Source organism: Carlito syrichta, unplaced genomic scaffold, assembly GCF_000164805.1.
Source record: "Carlito syrichta isolate Samal-C Ts95f unplaced genomic scaffold, Tarsius_syrichta-2.0.1 Scaffold6706, whole genome shotgun sequence".
Classification (NCBI taxonomy): Eukaryota; Metazoa; Chordata; class Mammalia; order Primates; family Tarsiidae; genus Carlito; species Carlito syrichta.
Window position 1 is genome coordinate 414173 of NW_006950802.1, and position 18198 is coordinate 432370.

General features: G+C 38.3%; 1 protein-coding gene across 2 annotated transcripts in view; it reads right to left on the minus strand.

The window, feature by feature from the left end:
• Window positions 1-18198, minus strand: part of SPATA9 (spermatogenesis associated 9) — a 62559-nt gene that overhangs the window by 941 nt on the left and 43420 nt on the right. For both annotated transcript variants that reach the window (XM_008051043.2, XM_021708798.1), the window contains exons 3-4: window positions 16890-17117; window positions 4978-5073 (exon numbers count right to left, since the gene is read on the minus strand). In XM_008051043.2, coding sequence (XP_008049234.1) covers window positions 4978-5073; window positions 16890-17117 — 324 coding nt within the window. The remainder of the gene's footprint in view (window positions 1-4977; window positions 5074-16889; window positions 17118-18198) is intronic.

Genomic DNA, 18198 nt, shown 5'->3' on the forward strand with positions numbered 1-18198 from the left:
AGCAAGCATGTGATCCACTTTTCCCCCAGAAATGCCAGTCAGTACTTTAAGGGGAAGAATGTCAAAGTAAAACAGAGCAAAATAACTTCAAAAATTCAGAATCACTGAGATCTGTATTAAACCTTCTCTGTAAGTTTACTAATGATGAAGGTGATGCCAAGTATTTAAGGCAAGCAACAAGAAGAGAAAGTTCATGAAATATGAGAAGACTTAAACTAGTTTATTTCAGCAAAGAGATGCCTCATGGTAACAGACTGGACTACAAACACTGGAAGATTTTCCTGAAGAGGTAACAGCAAAAGGGCCTCGGGCCTCGGGCTTGAACAGCCTGTGTCTTCTTGGCCTCCTGCATCCTCTTTTTGCCTGCTTCTCACTGTAGAACAGAAGAACACAGATGCTTTCCCTCCCTTCCCTGCAGTTAGTGTGTGGCTGTGTGAACTGTGGCTCATCAAATAAAATATGTCTGCTGGGAAATAGGCCAGGAAGGATTTTGGGGAAAGTTTTCCTTCCTATAAAGAGATAGACTGTCTTTTGCTTCTACCTGTCTCCCTCTTCCTGCTTTGGATACTGATAGGGATGTGATGTCTGAGCCTGAGGCAGCAAACCCAAGGACTAAAAACACATTTTTAAGAAGCAAAAGGTGAAAGGATCCTGATGTCTTAGGCTGTTGGGGATGCTATAACAAAATAGCATAAACTGAGTAGCTTATAAACAAATTTATTTCTTGTAGTTCTAAAGACAGGGAAATCTGAGGCACTGGCAGATTCGGTGTCTGGTGAGGGCTGGTTTTCGGTTTCATGGTTGACACCTTCTAGCTGTCCTCATATAGTGGAAGGGACAAGGCAGCTCTCTTGGACCTCTTTTATAAGAGCACAACTCCCATTCATACGGTCTCTACTCTTACTATTTAATTGTCTCCCAAAGGCAGGCACAACCTGCTAATACGACCATCTTGGAGCTAGGTTTGGGTAAGAATTTGGGAGCAACACAGACATTTGGCCACAGCCCCTGGATTCTTTTTTTTTCTTTTTAAAAAATTTTAATTGACACATAACTTTAAATATTTATGGGGTACACTATGATATTTTGATACATGTATATATTGTATAATGATCAAATCAGCACCTGGGTTGTTGTTGACATTGTTGATCCACTCTGCACAAACCTGGAAGCTGCCTAACTCCCAACTTCTAATTAAGACAGTTGGTCAGGTATCTTTTGTTACTTGCACCTAAGTGTATTCAATCCAGAGCTAGAAACCTTCAAAGTCATCACCTCCAGTTGCCAACAGCCTCGCCAATTTATCCCAATATGGTCACTTTCTATGAATGCCATGTTTTGAATAAAGGTTGGGAATTGCTTTCCTATTTGATATATTCCCTCTTCTCTCACCTACAAAATTATATCTGTGCTCATTCTAATCATCTTTATGCCAGTCTCAGAAAATGAAGGGTCTTGATCAAGATCAGTATTCTTGTATCTTTGCTGTACCCTACCATCTTTTCTTTAAATCATGTCCTATCTCTTCAGCCTCTTCTGTCTTGACTGGGTCTTTCTCTGTAATCCATAACATGCTTGAGTATCTTCTATCCTAAAATACTGGGGTCTTGGTCCCCTGTCAACTGCTACACATTCTCTCTTTTTTTGGTTAAACCCAAGTCTATGCTTCTGTTTTATCATCTATTCACCCTGAAACCTGTTTATATCTGTCTTCTTTATCCCCTCACGCTGCTGAAATAGTTCTCAACATGGTTATTGTCAACATCTTTACTACTATACCTAATTTTCAAAAATTTTCATTTCATTTGACTTTTTCTGCTTGTATTTGACACTTAGTCACTCATAACTTCCTGAGTCTTTATTTCCTTGATACTGTTTCTCCTGATCTTCTTTCTACCTTTCTCATCGGTGCTTCTTTGTCTTCTTAATGGATTCCTTCTTAGCTCACCCTAAATGTTGCTGTTCTTCACATTTCTGTTGACTTACCACTCTTTTCCCTTGACATGGTTCCACTCATAAGGCTTTAACCTCCAACATATATATTACTTGTTTTCAAAACTGTACCTCCATCCCTGACCTTAGATGTATATATGACCAAGCATCACATCACCAAAAATTGTTTCTGTTGCCTACTTATAAAGTTCATAGCATCACACATTGTGTGGGGTGATTTCAACAACCTTTGGGAAATTAGTTTAATTTTGGCTTTAGTTTAGTTTTTATTTCCCTATAGCCACTTGATTCCACCTATTTTTACAGTGTATTTGTATCCCAACTTGGTTGAATGTCAGTAAATATGAGAGTCACATTTAAGATATTGAGCACCTCCCCCCTCAAAAAAAAAAAACCACTGGCAAAATATTTGATGAATTGTTTTTTTTTTTAACCCATGAATTAATACATTTAAAAGTTAGTTCTTTTTTTTTTTTTCAAGGATGTCTGGGCTATTCTTGACCTTTACATTTCCCTGTACAGTTTAGAATCACTTAGTCAACTTACACACACACACACACACACACACCTTGGATTTTAACTGGGACTGCACAGAATCTGGAGATTGTGGGTAAAATTTTAATCTTTAGTAGTGTGTGTTTCAATATGATATTAAAATGTTAACCAAAATGTGCAAGAGTTCGAACAAAAGAAAAAAATAAAGCACAGAATGATTAAGAGAAATAAAGAAGACCAAAATAAAAAGAAAGATATACCATGTTCATGGATTGGAAGGAGAACTTATTCTACCAGTTATCAAGATGTATAAAGCTCCTGTAATTCTTTAGTAAAGTGCTGAAATCACACAAGAATAGACACATAGAACAAGTGAATGGAACAGAGAATCTATAAGCAGACCTACATATAAAGAACACCTGATTTATGTCAAAAAAAGGGTATCTATAAGCAGACCTACATATAAAGAATACCTGATTTATGACAAAAAAGGAGTTCTAGGACAATAGAAAAAGGGTTTCCCCCCCCTAATAAATCGTGCTGATTAGTTGGATATCATGGGGAAAACTTTTGACTTTTGCCTCACACCAATTCAATGTTGATTATAAATCCAAAGGTGGAAGGTAAAATAATAAAGCTCCTAGAATATAGCAGAGGAAAATATTTTCATAACTTTGGGTGTCAATCAAGATTCTCTATGACACAAAAAGCACATAACATAAAGGAAAATATTAACATTAGATTACATTAAAAGTATGATCTTCTGGATGTATGTATTTAAAGACTGGGTATCATTTTGTTGCTAAGGCACCTGACTAAGAATTTCTGCTTTAAAAGACACTGCTAAGAGAATGTAAAGGCAAGTCACAGAATAAAAGAAGACATTTTGCCCCATATAATCAAAAGAGGACTTGCTTGTTCCCAGGATATGTTTTACAAATACAAATTAAGTTTTTAAGAAAGACATCTCCCAATAGAAAAATGAGAGGAGACAGAAATTCACAAAGAGATATTCAATTGTCCAACTAATGTATGCAAGTTACTCAATCTCATTAATAATCAAGGAGATACAAATTAAAACTACAATGTATTAATACTACATATCCTCAAGAATGACTAAAATGGAAAAGATTGACAATACCAAGTCTTCATGGTGATGTAGAGCAACTGGGACTTCTATAAAATCTGCCAGGATTCATGTTAATTGTTAACTATTTAAAAAATTGTTTGTCAGTATCCTCTAGAGATGCATATATGCATATCCTATGGCCTAGTAATTTCACCAAAAGATGTGTATAGGCATATTTATAGCAACCTTATTCGTAATAACCAATACTGGAAATAATTCAAATGCTCAGCAGCAGTAGAATGAATAAATAAATGTTGATATAGTCAATCAGTGGAATACTATACAGTAAAGAAAATGAACAAGTTGCTACCACAGGAGATTAATCTCACAATGACAATGTTGAGCAACAGAAGACACATAAAATAATATATACTATATTATTTCATTTACATACAATTCGAATAAACTGTCTCCAGTATTACAAGTCAAAATAGCAGTTTCCTGTATAGAAGAAGGTAGTGACTGTGAAGGGGCAAGAAAGAGTCTTCTGGGATCATTGGTAATGTTTTGTTTCCTGACCTGGATGATATATAGATTAATCAATTTTGTGATAATTCATCAAGCTGTGCACTTTCTTCTTTGTATTTTTTTAAGTTAAGTATAAATGACCATTTATTAACAAAATAAAACCCTTATGATTTATAAAATCTTTTATTTTTTTCATACATAGCACTTCTAATCCAAAAACATACTGATGCTTGTGTTCCCCAAAGTAAGAGACCCAAAGTGATGCAATACTGAACTTCAGCCAACCCATGGCAGAATGGCTGAAACAAAACAACTGTAGCTTAAATAGAAGTAAAACTAATATTTTGTGATGAAAAATATTCAAATGGTAGCAGGGCACAGTGGCCCTCACCTGTAATCCCAGCACTTTGGGTGGGGAAGGTGAGAGGATTGCCTGGGTCCAGGGGTTCAAGACCAGCCTGGACAATTTGGCAAGACCTTGTCCTTACAATAAATCAAACAATTAGCGAGGCATGGTGGCACATGCCTGTGGTTCCAGCTACTTGAAAGACTGAGGTGAAAGGATTGCCTGAGCCCAGCAGGTCGAGGCTGCAGTGGCTGTGAACATGCCACTGCACTCCAGCCTGGGAGACAGAGGGAGATTCTTACCAAAAAAAATAAAGAAAGAAAGAGAAAGAAAAGAAAAATCTTCAAATGGCAAATAAACTTTATGAGGATAAAATAATTTTAGTTATTTAAGCAAATTGGATTTTGGTGAATTGATCTGGCTCATCAGAAAAGAGAGTTTTTAATATAAAATAATTTGTGTAACAAAATAATGATATATTAGTTTGTGAGTGGTACCATTAAATGCTGTACAGTACACTATTATCTTTAACATTACAGAAAATAAGTAGGCTTATTTCTAGAATCTAATAATTTTCTCAACTTACCAAATAAATTAGTGCTGCATAGGAAGCATATATTATGCTAGTTAAGGCAGTCTTTGCTGGAAAGGAAATGATTTCAAACAAAGAACCCTTTCTGATCTGCAAAAACAGAAAAGATTTCCCTATTAAAATAAGAATTTTCAATGTCATATTGTACCATGTTATTGTAAAATGAGAATGTAATTATCTTTTCCTAAATAAAGTCATCTATCCTAGAGCTATCTGGGCTTCTTTCACATTGTGAAGATATATCAGTTTACTTCACTTCTTTTAACCAGAGGATACTTTCTTTTGCTAATCAAAACCTATGACAGATCTATAAAAACCTTGCATTTCTGTAATCTAAATGACGAACTTTTCACAGTTACTAACTATGCACACTAGGAGGTGCTGCTGTGAATATTACAAAAACAGTCTTTTCTTTGTTCAAATTCATGTAATCATTCCTTACTAAATTATTCACAACCTCAATTAAGCAAACAGTGATCAAAATACTAAGCTTTTCCTGGAGATTAATGGCCTGCTTGGAAATGTTAATCACGGGGCTGCTGAAGGCCAGCATTAATCTTAGATAATCATTAAGCTTCAGGAAATGCCCTGTGCTGGGGTCCAGCATGCTATTTTGAAATGTGAAGTTTTTACACCAGTGATGAATTTGCCTCTCGTATGTTTCTCTTTTCTTCTGGCAATAGCTTCAAACATATTAGCTGAACACATTCACTTTAAGGGAACTATCCTGCCTTATAGGCGCCACCTCTGGTGCCTTGAACAGGGTATGAAATGAGGACACTGGGAAAACATTCCCTTCCCATTCAGCAGTGAGGTGGCAGTTAGCCATGCTCCTCTGAAGTAAGAGCCAAGCCACTCAGTGGCTTCTATGAACTTCCAAAAGGTACAGGCTGTGGCTAATAAAATCATATAAATGCATGGTAAGAAAAATGCACACAATGATGTTCATTACAAAGTTATGATAACATTGAAAAAGCAATCAATGATACTAGAATGATTAGGAAAATTAGGATACATTCACTCAGTGATACATGACCTTTTCTTTTTTTGTTTTTTAAAGCATGTATGTATTTTTAATCAAAGCTTTGTCATTGCACATACCCAACAAGTACAATTTGATGTTTCAATACATAAGCAGGTTTATAGCGATGTATAGCGATCCAATCAGAATAGTGTATCTTTCACCTCGTGCATTTATCATTTCTTTGTGGTGAGAACATTCACCTCTTGCAATTATCATTTCTTTGTGATGAGACCATTCAAAAAGCCTCTCTGCTAGCTATTTTGTAATACACAATATTTTACTGTTAACCATAGTCACCCTACTGTGCCATGGAATACCTGAAGTCATTCCTCCTGTTTATCATAACTTTGTATCCATTGAGCAACCTCTTCCCATTCCTCCCTCCCACCCTTCCCTCCTCAGTTTCTGGTAACTACGTTTCTACTCTGTTTCCATGATATCAACTTGTTTTCTTTTGTTTGTTTGTTTGTTTTAGATTTCACATGTGAGTGAGATCATGTGGTATCTGGCTTATTTCATTTAACATGATCTTTTCCAGGGTCATCCTTGTTGTCACAGATGATAGGATTTCCTTTTTATTTAATGATTGAATAGCATTCAGTTGTATATAGAAGCCACATTTTCTTTATCCATTCATCTGTTGGACTCTTAGGTCGATTCCATACCTTGGCTTTTGTCTGTGGCCTATTAAAAGGTGCTTCCAAAGAACATGTGACAATGTTTTATTGAACAAACACAGGGCACTGTGTACCAGGTCCGGTTCTATGTGCCTTATGCACATTCTCATTTAATTCTTAAAACAATCCTCTGAAGGTGGTATTATTATTATCCCTATTCCACAAATGGAGAACAGAGAAAAGAGTTGTCGGTAACTTGCTCATGAGAATATAGCGGGTAAGTAGCCAAGATAGATTTAAACCGAGAATCGTACCCCAGATTCCAGGCTCTTAACCTGATCCTGAAGCCGCGCTGCCTTGGAACACGCTGCTCACGAACAGTGGGAAAGGACAGTATCACAAGGCTGCGCTCTGGAGCAAACACATTGAGTAGGTTTATCTCCTGGCTCCAGGGTTTATAAGCAATGAAACCTTGGACAAATTCATTTTTCCCTCGGAGAATTTGGAATCATAGCTAATATTTATTTCACAGGTTTGCTGTGAAGATAAATAAGAAACTGCTTGAAAGTGCTTAGTAAAATGTCTGCACACAGGTGCAGTAAGCGACACGGTAGACATTCTTAGTACCTCCTGATATTTGAGAAAGAACAAGGTTCAAAATGTTAAGCATAGCACATGAGATTGGTTTCATGTATATGACATACAAAAACAAGCCTGTGCTTTTGGAAGACAAGCAGATGGTTTTCCCAGCAAGGGTGGGATTAGTGACTGGAAGGCAGCATGAGAGTTCTTGGGCGCTGCTCACCAAGATGTGTTCAGTCTAGGAAAATTCACTGAACTGTACACTTCATGGATTTAATGCAGCATTCTGTATACTTCAGTTTAAAAGCTAAAAAATTTTATGTCCAATATTTTTACGATAAAATAAACACATCGACACTGCATTTAAAAAGTTTGGATAGAAATGCACCAAAATGTTAACTGCTGTTCTAGTGGTGCAGCTTTGTGAACATTTCTAGAACTTTTATTACATTCTAGGTTTTATTCTAATAGCTTTCCTGGCATTGTCTCACTTTATCTTCTGACCTATGAATTGAGAACATAGGTTCAGCGAGATTAAATTCTTTCTTGTTTCCTGAATTTTCCAAGTTAACATGAGAGCATATATGGCATTTATATAAATGAAATTAGTAAAATATAAGTGTGCTCTGTGTCCTGGTGTAGCCTGCTCAGTTTTTGCTTGTTACTGCCACTACTGAATAAAGAACAAAATAACCCACCACGATTTCTCTCCTTTCCTCTTAAGTGATTTATGGGATACTGAAATCAAGTATACAATCTGGCCTAGTAGCTAAGAATGGGAGACAGGGGTGTTGGGGGTAGGAGAAGGCTGTTTCTTCTTCCTGTCTCTTTGGGACATGCCAATTCCTAGATGTAGGGACAGGTCGAGGAAGTCAACCTGCAAAACTTCTGGAAAGAGTTTCCAGGAAATGGAGCAGCTACTGCTTTCCCTCTCCTGCTAGAAGAACAAAATGATAACGTGTCTTTGAATCCCACTGTTAGGCTATCAGGTGACAGAAATACAAGTAAAGAGCAGACTCTTAGGAGGGGGGAAAGCAGATATATCCCAATAAAATGCCTCCCAGCAGGGTGAAAGGATTCCCTGATGGCTCCCCTTGTGTTCCTCATCAAGGTGAATGCATGCATGCAGAATGAGAGTCCATGTTCAATAATGGCAGGCCACATACAATAAAAATAACAGTGGCATCTGCATGAGGAATTACTGTTTCTACTTTACTACATCTTTCTCAGATTTTGTCTTTCATCTAAAAGTAATTAAAACTGGTTAATTTCAAAATAAATTATATATTTGATATATGTTACACTTCTGAATAATTCATCCTGTATATTGCCTGCAGATTACTTTTTTATTATTTTAATGTTTTTAATAAATACTTTTTATTCCTGTAACAAATCATCCCTGTAGAAAATATATTCCCTCTGAAATTTATGCGGCTACTGGCAAGTAGCCATTTATCAGTTTTATGACTCAAAACATATTTTTCATGTTATAAGCCATGCTGTTTCATTTTCAGCTTGCTTTGAGCAGGAATGGTAAAAACTGATATGAATAGGAAATATTTGGTAAATGAGAGTCTTTAGATTGTCTCGGCCTATTTCAAAAAATTGTTATCTTAACCTTGTTATACTAATTTCACTTTATTTCCAAATTTGAGCTAAAAATATACTGGTATCAAGGTTATGTTCATAATGTTTCTTTTTTAAATTTGGTAGTATTAGCATGTAAAATATATGAATATTTAAACAGTAAAAACATTCCAATCTTTAAACTTCTCACATAATTTTGACTGCCTCATCTTATTAAAAAAAAAAAAGTATCTGTGTTTATCTTATTTTCACTAATGAGATAAATCACAAAAAAAGCCAACTACTCTTAGAAAGTGAAGAGACACCGTACATGACTGGAAGGTTGGAGAATTACTAAGCTCCACTTAGTTAACATTGTCCAAAACCACCTTGATGAGGGGCACAAGGAGAGTCATCAGGGAAACACTAACTCAGTGATTTCACAATAAAAATATTGCAAGAAACAGAAAAAAACAATATTTCCTATAAGATTGGAAAATCTACATCACCATGTCTTTGCTTAGCAACTCATAAAACTCACGAATACAGGAAAGACTCTTAGCAGCCCACAGTAAAGAAAGCTACTTGGCTTCCTTCACCCCAGTGTTAACATCCTGTAGAACGCTGTTCTCGAACAAGTTTTTAATCAGGTAGTCCTGTAAAAAGCTCAATGCCCCAAACTTGAGGCCAACTTGGAGAAGTATTTTATGTCTTCAAGAGTCCAGAGGCTCTACTTTCTAGGAAATGTCCTCTTTCCCCAGGTCCAGGTCATACCAGCCCAGAGCCTCGTGGCAGGAGCATCACATATCACTTCCTGGTATTTGTGAGGTTTGTAGTTTAAACCACAAACTGAAATCTAGAGGGGAGAGTTAAGGAAGAAACTTTACTTAGGTAAGCTTCTAACCTTCATCCTGATAAGAGAGCACAAGTTCAGTGGGAACCACCTATGGCTCAGGCGTGTTAGAAATTTTCTTCACTTCGGTCCATATCTTCCCCCGTATCAGTCCACAGTGCCCATATGAGGTAAAAACAGTCATCTCTAATGCCCTTATAGAGATGATTCTAGCACAGGAAGAGCTCCTGGTCCTGTGGCTCTGCACTGGCCTGCCAAAATCAACAACGATGTCTGGGAGCTGACGTGTCTTGGCTGAAGTCAGCATTCAAGCTGATTATCTAGGTCACTGCAGCCTCAAGCAACTGCAGCTTCACTCAGTCAGGCAGCTCCCACGGCTGTGCAGATGCCCTGTTCTGTAAGTGCTGCTGCTGGGATGCTGAAAACCACCAGGAAATTGTCCACTAAGAGTTTTCCATTCCTGAGGCCTCTTCCAGCACAAGCTACAATAGGCCTCAGTCAGGCGGAACCCGGGGTTTGAGGGACAACCCGTTTTGGCATCCAGAGAACCAGGTGCAAGGGGAAGCCTCTTCTGACTGGATGGCCAGACTTCTCGCAGTCCTCTGTGCTCATGTCTAGGCCATCAGAATCTATGTAGCTCCCTCGTGTCGGTTGGGTCTTTGGACGGCTCATATTTGCCACAACATCTTTCATTATGCTAAGATATATTCAACAAGCTCTAGAGCTGAACTCCAACCAGAGGGTCCCATATACATTGTAGAGGGAGTCCCAGTCTCCAGCCAGTGCCCACCCTCTGAATACATTGAGGACACCATTACTGTATGCTGCGTCTCAGAACTCCCCGCTTCAAAGGGCAGAAACATTGTTCTAGCTACTGTCAGTGACCTCATGAAAATGCTCCTCTGTTTCTGTGTTCCTGGAGGAGGTCATCCACCTCACCGGTCTCCTCAGCCACAAGAGAGAATCACACGAAAGAGTCTGGGTAGAACCATTTAAGGTGCTCCAGGTACAAATGCATCCTTTTATTCTTGTCACCCTCATATCAGTGACCTGACAGAGCACCCGCAGAGGATCTTTGACCCATACCTTCAGAGAAGTCCCAGGCCACTCGCCTTCCCACTGCTAATTTTCACCAAGTGGTATCTGTCATGCATCCACAGAGCATTTTCGCTCGCATAGTCATTCCAGCTTTTACTTCCCCTCACCACAAAGCATCACCTTGACACAGGCGGTCTGGTGATCCTTGCAGGAATTCATGCTGGGATCTGCTCTGGGTAAAGCTGAACGTGTCTGATGCATCTTCTCCTTGCTATGACACTCCCCTCTCTGCACACTCGGGTACCATGGAGACACTCCACTCACAACCCAACCCATTGACCTCTGCCACATTTCACACATTCCTCTGTTGCACCTTCGACTCTCCAGGCCATTGTCCTCATAGTTATAGTTCTATTTCTGTCCTCACTGAGAGTGTCAGATTTGAGATAGTTGTTCTCTTCTTTGCTACAACTAAGTTTCCCCTCAGAGACGACTCTGACTCTCTAACCCTAGCTACTGTCTACAACCCAAGTAAAGCTGCTTTCTTGCTCCAATTCTGAAAGACCTTAGAACCTCTGACCCAGGACTGTCATCACTTGTCTCACTCCACCCATAAGGAATTACTCATGTTCCCCAAATAAGTCATGCTCTCTCTCACCTCAGTATCTTGATAAATATTGTACTGCTCCAAGAATGATTTTTTTTTTTGAGTTGGAGTCTCACTACCAGACTGGAGTCTTACTCCCAAGCTGCAGTGGCATGCTCATGGCCACTCTGCGTTGACTTGCTGGGCTCTAGCGATCCCTCTGCCTCAGCCTTCTAAGTAGCTGGAATTATGGGCGTGGGCTACCACACACAGCTAATTTTTTTTTAATTGTAAAGAAGAGGTCTTACCATGTTGTCCAGGCTGGTCTCGAACCTGTGGGCTCAGGCAATCCTCTCACTTCGACCTCCCAAAGTGCTGGGATTATAAGCCTGAGCCACCGTGTCAGGCCAAGGATGATTTTTTTACTTTTCCCCTGGTTAATTCTTCCTCCTTCAAGTCTCAAATACAGTATCCTATCTTCTAGAAAGCCTACACAAACCACTCTGGAATTATATGCCCCATCTCGATGCCTCAACTATGTACTTTGCACACTTTGCTCATGTACTTGCTACACCCTACTGACACTGTTGGCTTATTTACCCATCAGCCCCACGACCCACAGGGCAAGGGTCAGATGGATCCCTGGTATCTGCACTAGTGATTTTGCATATCAGATTTTCTGTGAACGTTTGCTGAATAAATGAAAAAGTAAAATTATACTTCACTCCTAAAAGGAATTGTAACCACCTTATATTAAAACTTGAAAGACATTAAGAAGTAAAGCTGAAGGACATCTGGTTCCACAACGTGGCAGAATGAGCTAATATGGAAACCCTCATACAAACAGCTCAGAATTCTATATGAAATTCAATCCCACCCCAGGAGAGGCCACTAAAAACAAAAATAAATAAATACATACAATTACATTCCAAAAAATGTAATACAAGACTGAGTTTACAGAAAAGAAAGGGACTGCCCCCCAACTCCCACCCCCACCACCACCACCAAGGAATAAGGAGAGAACTAAAGACCAAGCATCAAGTGTGTGAGCTTATGTCCCAGGAACCCTGAGGATGCTATTGGACCTGAAATAATGGTTGAAGGCTTGAGTTTTAATACAGAGACTGGAGATGAGACTTGGATGGATGCGCGGTGGGGATGGGGTCTTTACAGAGCTGCAACCTCAGTGAAATTAAGACACCAATTGCATTTACTGGTCTGGGAAAAAAGTAAGGAAGCTGGTCTCTGTCCAGGGTTCCCATGAGAGGTTTTCCCATGAGATATTAAAACTCCAAGCTTGCACCTTATAAAGGGGTTTAAATTGACTCTATCAGTATGATGCAGGAAAACATAAACTGAAGAAAACATAAAGGATCCCCATGGAACACAAGTAGAGTTCCTCTAAAGGGACAGTGCCACAACCAAGGCCAGGAAAGATTTTTTGTTTTAAAGATACAAAACTCTGTTAAAGAAGTTTCAGTTAAAATAAAATTATAAAACATAGGGAATTATCTACTATGAGTGAGACACAATATAGATCTCAGTAGGCAGAAAAATTAGCATTCCCAAATACCTCAAAGAAGAATAATTAAAAAGACCACACATAATTACAGAAAATTTTTTAAAGCAAAAATACCTAGGAAAAACACCTTGAAAAGAAAAAAAAGCAGGAAATTTGGAGAAACCACCAAATAGAACTTCTAGAAATGATAAATATTATGTTTTAAACTTAAAACACAATAAGTAAAAGAGCATATTGGATATAGAGGGAGAGAACTGGTTAACTGGAAGATATGTCAGAAGAAATTACTCTGGATACATCAAGAAGAGATGAAGGGAAGGAAACGGGGAAGGTAAATAGACATGAATAAAGTAAGATGCAAAGTATGTTTAATAGTTATTCCAGAAGAAGAGATTAGGGAAAATAAGAAAGAGGCCATATTTGAAGAAATAATAGCTAGGAAGTTTCCCAGTTATTCTCAAGAAAGCAGACCCTTCCTGAAGTGCAGTTTGACAATAGCTAATAAAGTTAAAGATGATCTTCTGACAGAGCAACCCCTCTTCTAGGTATACAGCTGGAAAAAGTCTCATGTATATGGACAAGGAGTCATTTACAAAAAATGTTCACTGAAGCATTGTTGTAATAGAAAATCATTGGTGGAGCAGTGGCTCACACCTGTAATCCTAACAATTTGAGAGACTGGGGCAGGAGATGGCTTGAACCCAGGAGTTTGAGAGCAGCCTGGACAACATAGTGAGATCCCTGTATCTACAAAAATAAAACAAAATAAAAATTAGCCGGGCATAGAGGTGCATGCCTGTAGTCCTAGCTACTCAGAATGCTGAGGTGGAAGGATCACCTGGGCCCAGGATGTTGAGGCTGCTGTGAGCTGTGACCATCGTGATCATGCAACTGCACTCCAGCCTGGGCAACAAGTGAGACCTCAACTCAAAACAAACAACAAACAAGTACATTGGAAATGAAATTGTCCATCTGTCCAGCCACAGATAAACTATGGATTATTTTTTCTTACAGTATACTATTGTTTATATGAATTTTAAATATACAGAGCGCAATACTAAATGTTGTTACTAGATGCATGCAAAAGTAGATGCATGCAAAAGTAGTGAAAATACAAAAGCATGGAAATGTTCATATTATATCCACTTCGAGATAAGTATTCCCTCTGGTAGAGAAGAAAGGAGAAGGAATTGTGGTCTGATTAGCTGTATTTCTTTTTATAAAGGAGAGCTCTGGAGGCAATATAGCAAAATACTGCCACCAGTTTAGATTTGGGTGGGACTTCTGATAAGTTACTTTCTGGATATTTTGAAATATTTTGTGAATAGAAAGTTTTAAAATTAAAGTTAGATCCTAAGACATTTAGAACAAGAGCAAAAAAGAAGAGATTTCATAGGTGTTGACTTTGATGTCAAAAGAGATAAGTCACAATTTACATATGGATCTTGGACAAATCACTTAGTCTCTAAGCTTCTTTCTTTGTTTTTCTTTAGTTGATGTCTCACTCCGTTGCCCAGGCTGGAGTGCAGTGGCATGCTCATGGCTACAGCAGCCTTGACCTCCTGGGCTCAGATGATCCTTCCACTTCAGCCTTCCAAGTAGCTGGACTACAGGCACACGCCACCATGCCTGGCTAATTTTTTTGTTTATTGTAGAGATAAGGTATCACCAAGGAGCCCAGACTGGTCTTGAATCCCTGGGCTCAGGTAGTTCTCTCACCTCCACCTCCCAAAGTACTGAGATCACAGGCTTGAGCCACGTGCCTGGCACACCTGTTCCTTTTATTTCAGGTTCTTGGAACAAGTTATCACAACTGATGTCTAAATTTACCTCAGAAACTCATTGTCAGTTAAGACAAAAGGGCAACTACATTGTGTTTTTTAGTTCTTATTACTGGAAAAAGGAGATGTACAAGTTAACTGCCAAGATAATTTTTTTCCTGCCACTAAATTTTCGTGAGAGTTGAGAGACAATTTTCCATGAATTTCTCTCACAGATGGCATCTTCTAAACAAAGAACATGTTTGACTAGCAAACAGTCTTGCAAGGTAGAGAAAATGTATCCTTCTGGAGAGATCTAGAGATGTACCTTCTCAGACATGTTGGGGAACTCAAGATAAAGTCCTGTCCCTCTTTTCCTGGGAGACTTTTTCCTTCTTCCCTCTTTCTCTCTCTCTCTGTATTTGTGTGTAAACGTGGAAGGCAAATTTGTTAGCTTGCAAGTAGTATAAAAATCTCAGATCCCTTCCAGTTCTGACCTAGCAGAGAAGCAAAAGACTCTGAATAACATAATTAACAGTGTTTTTAAACATGATTTCACACTAATACAGAAATATTTTTCAAAGGACATTTCTTCTATCAACTTGATCAAAAGCTATGGGTTTGACAATGCAAGGAAAGAAACAGAAGGCAAAGCATTTGATTCCGAAAAGCTATTTCAATGGGAATTTCAAGATAACCTGGCTCAGCTGTTCCTTTTGATGATCTAAAGACACAGGAAAAAGGCTAGTAGTTCTTAGTGAATCCAGTGGTTAGCAACCACAAACCAGTTGTGACTTTCTCAGACATCAGGTATCATAGGGAGCCTTTTTTGAATGCCGTTCTCAGGTAATTCCTGGCTGAAGTATCTGAGGGTTTCTGGAAATGTCAAAATCTTTGCTATAGAGCAACTCCTACATAAAGGGTATTTGTTCACTTGACCACCCTGCATCCATTTGCTTATCTTCTTGAAGCAACTCAGAGTTTTGTTTGAGAATTCATCCATTCCATACACTCTCAGGTCATTGGTCTGGATAGGGTTTCAACCCAGCTCTCAGGAAGAAGCAGGTCATCAAGCCCTGGGCGAATCATTGCAACTCACATCCTTGATTTAGAGGTAAGCACTGAGATGCTGTGACCCATGCTCTTAGCATGAACTTGAGGACTTTGCCAAGAATATGGGGTCAAGGACTCTCTCTATCTTTTCTGCCGGAATTGAACCTGGAAGAATGTAGTTCCAGTAAATGCTGCAAATTACCTTGTGACCATGAGGGAATAGCCTATCTAAGAATGGAGTCAACACGGAAAAAGTAGACCCAAGACATGCAGCCAAAGAGAGAAACAGAATCCAAAAGGCATTTGAGGACCTGTGTCCAGTGATATCTGGAATCTTAACACCTCTGGATTGCTGACACGAACTAAGATATCTCTTTTTTTGGCTTAACCCAGTTTAAGCCTGATTGTCTTCCCTTCAACAAAGAGTTCAAATGATTCATCCTAGTTTTAGATGCCAGGCTTAAAAGATTCTGAAAATTTTGCAGTGAAAATTTAGGATGCTTTATATAATACCCAGTTTTAAAAACCCAGAGTTTTGTGCCATAAAGTTTAGAAAACAAGAAATAACTCCTGAAAACATTTTAAGAGCTGTTGTCCTCAACAAAAGATAACAGAGCCTCAATAAAACAATGTACAAATATACCTGGATATTGATGGGTTTATCCAAATGCATTTACAATGAAATGTATTCAATATATTATGCTAAACAAAGATGATCTTAGAAACACAACAAAGTTATGAAGAAAAAAGAACAAAACACAACCATTTTTAAGGCACATTGTAGGATTTCTTTTAGGTTTAATATAAGTGGTGATTTGCATGCTTATATTTATGTTAAACTATTTAAAATGGACAGTTTCATATAGTTCAACCAAATTAGTGAGGTAGAAAAAAGTCCAAAGTGCTCCCCCTTTCAGGCTTATTTAAACCAAAGACTATATTGTTTAAGAGGCCCAACCATTCATTTATCTTATCCAAGTATATCTGATTTACTTGTAGGATTACTAAATGCAATGCATTTTAGTTTTAAAATTTCACAAATTCATTCTATTAATTCTTTTTTATCTTGGAGGCATCCATCACATTTTATTTTTAAAATTATTTTATTTATTTATTTGAGATGAAAGTCTCTTTATGTTGTCCAGGCTGGCCTAGAACTCCAGGGTTCAAGTGATCCTCCCCACTCAGCCTCCTGAGTACCCGGGATTATGGCGCATGTCACCATGGCCAACTTGGGTTTTTGCAAATTTAAAACAGTTTCTTAAGATAGGGCCCACCTTCTGTGCAAATGCAGTGTTCACTCACCTGGATGTTGTACAGGGGTTGCCTTGGCGCGTTCACTTCTCTCAGCAGACGACGGGACAGGTCTCTCAGTTCTAAGAGTCTCCAAGCAAGCCGAGGCTGCAGAAGTCTGGCCACTGACTTGGAGGATCTAGATACGCTGCTTAGTCCTCGAAGTAATGTTCTGCGATCCATCTTGGCTAAAGCAAGAGCCATCCTGATTTTGGAAGTTTTCTGCACAGGTTCTCTTTTCTGAAAAATAAGCCTTTGATAAGTAACTAATGTGTGATTCTCCAAGGCATTTGTATAATCAGCTCTGGCAGAGACTGAGTATCATGTAACTGCGTTGTACTTTGGGCCATACATACAATTAGTATCCCATAATGAGATACCTCTAGGCAACACACTGAGTCCTTGCCAGGTACTTAAGTCTTTATATGGATATATGATTTTTCTTCAGGATAAATATCAAGAATTGAAGTCACTAGTCAAAAGACATACATTTTTCATTTTGCCCTGTGAATTTACGTCTTTTTTGCATTTAACTTTTAAAAAGCTCTTTCAAAAGTAAATAAATTTATTCAAACATTATCCAGTATTTGGGTTATTTAAACAACAATACTTACTCAAGACTGTTACAATATTTTTCCAGTTTCAAAATTTAAAATGAACAGGGCACAGTGGTTCAAGCCTGTAATCCCAGCACTCTGGGAGGCCGAAATAAGGGGATTGCCTGAGCCCACAGGTTCGAGAACAGACTGGGCAACTTGGTAAGACCTCATATTGGGTTTACCTAATTTGGGTTGGCCAAAATACGGCATTTTTTGCAAACAATATTTTTTTTAAGTTCAAATGTGCATTACAATAATGTTTTAGCATACTTCGTATTATCTTTCCCATTCTGGTGTCATCATGAATTCGTGGCTTTTTCAGAGACTCAACCTGTTCCTAATGAATATCATCTTTGTTTCCCTTTATGGCTTAATTGTTACAATTTGACAATTTCTTTTTTGTTACTTTCCTAGATACCTTTGAAAGAATTGTTATTTCTGATAAGTGTTTCTGACCACCTTTATTCTCCCTGCCACAAAACATGAAACCAACTTTTGCCTAAGAAGACCTCCTCGTTACTTTTGAGAAAAATAGTATAAGAAAGCAAAACTTGGTACCCAGGTGCATGTTCAGTGGCTCTTCATGGCTCTGGGAACATAAATGTGACAACAGAGAGGCTACTTACATTTCTTTTATGCAGAATGAGACTTTCCTTTTAAAAAAAACAGTCCCCAATTTATGATGATGATTTCAATTCACTCTTACCTTCAGTGAGTTACTT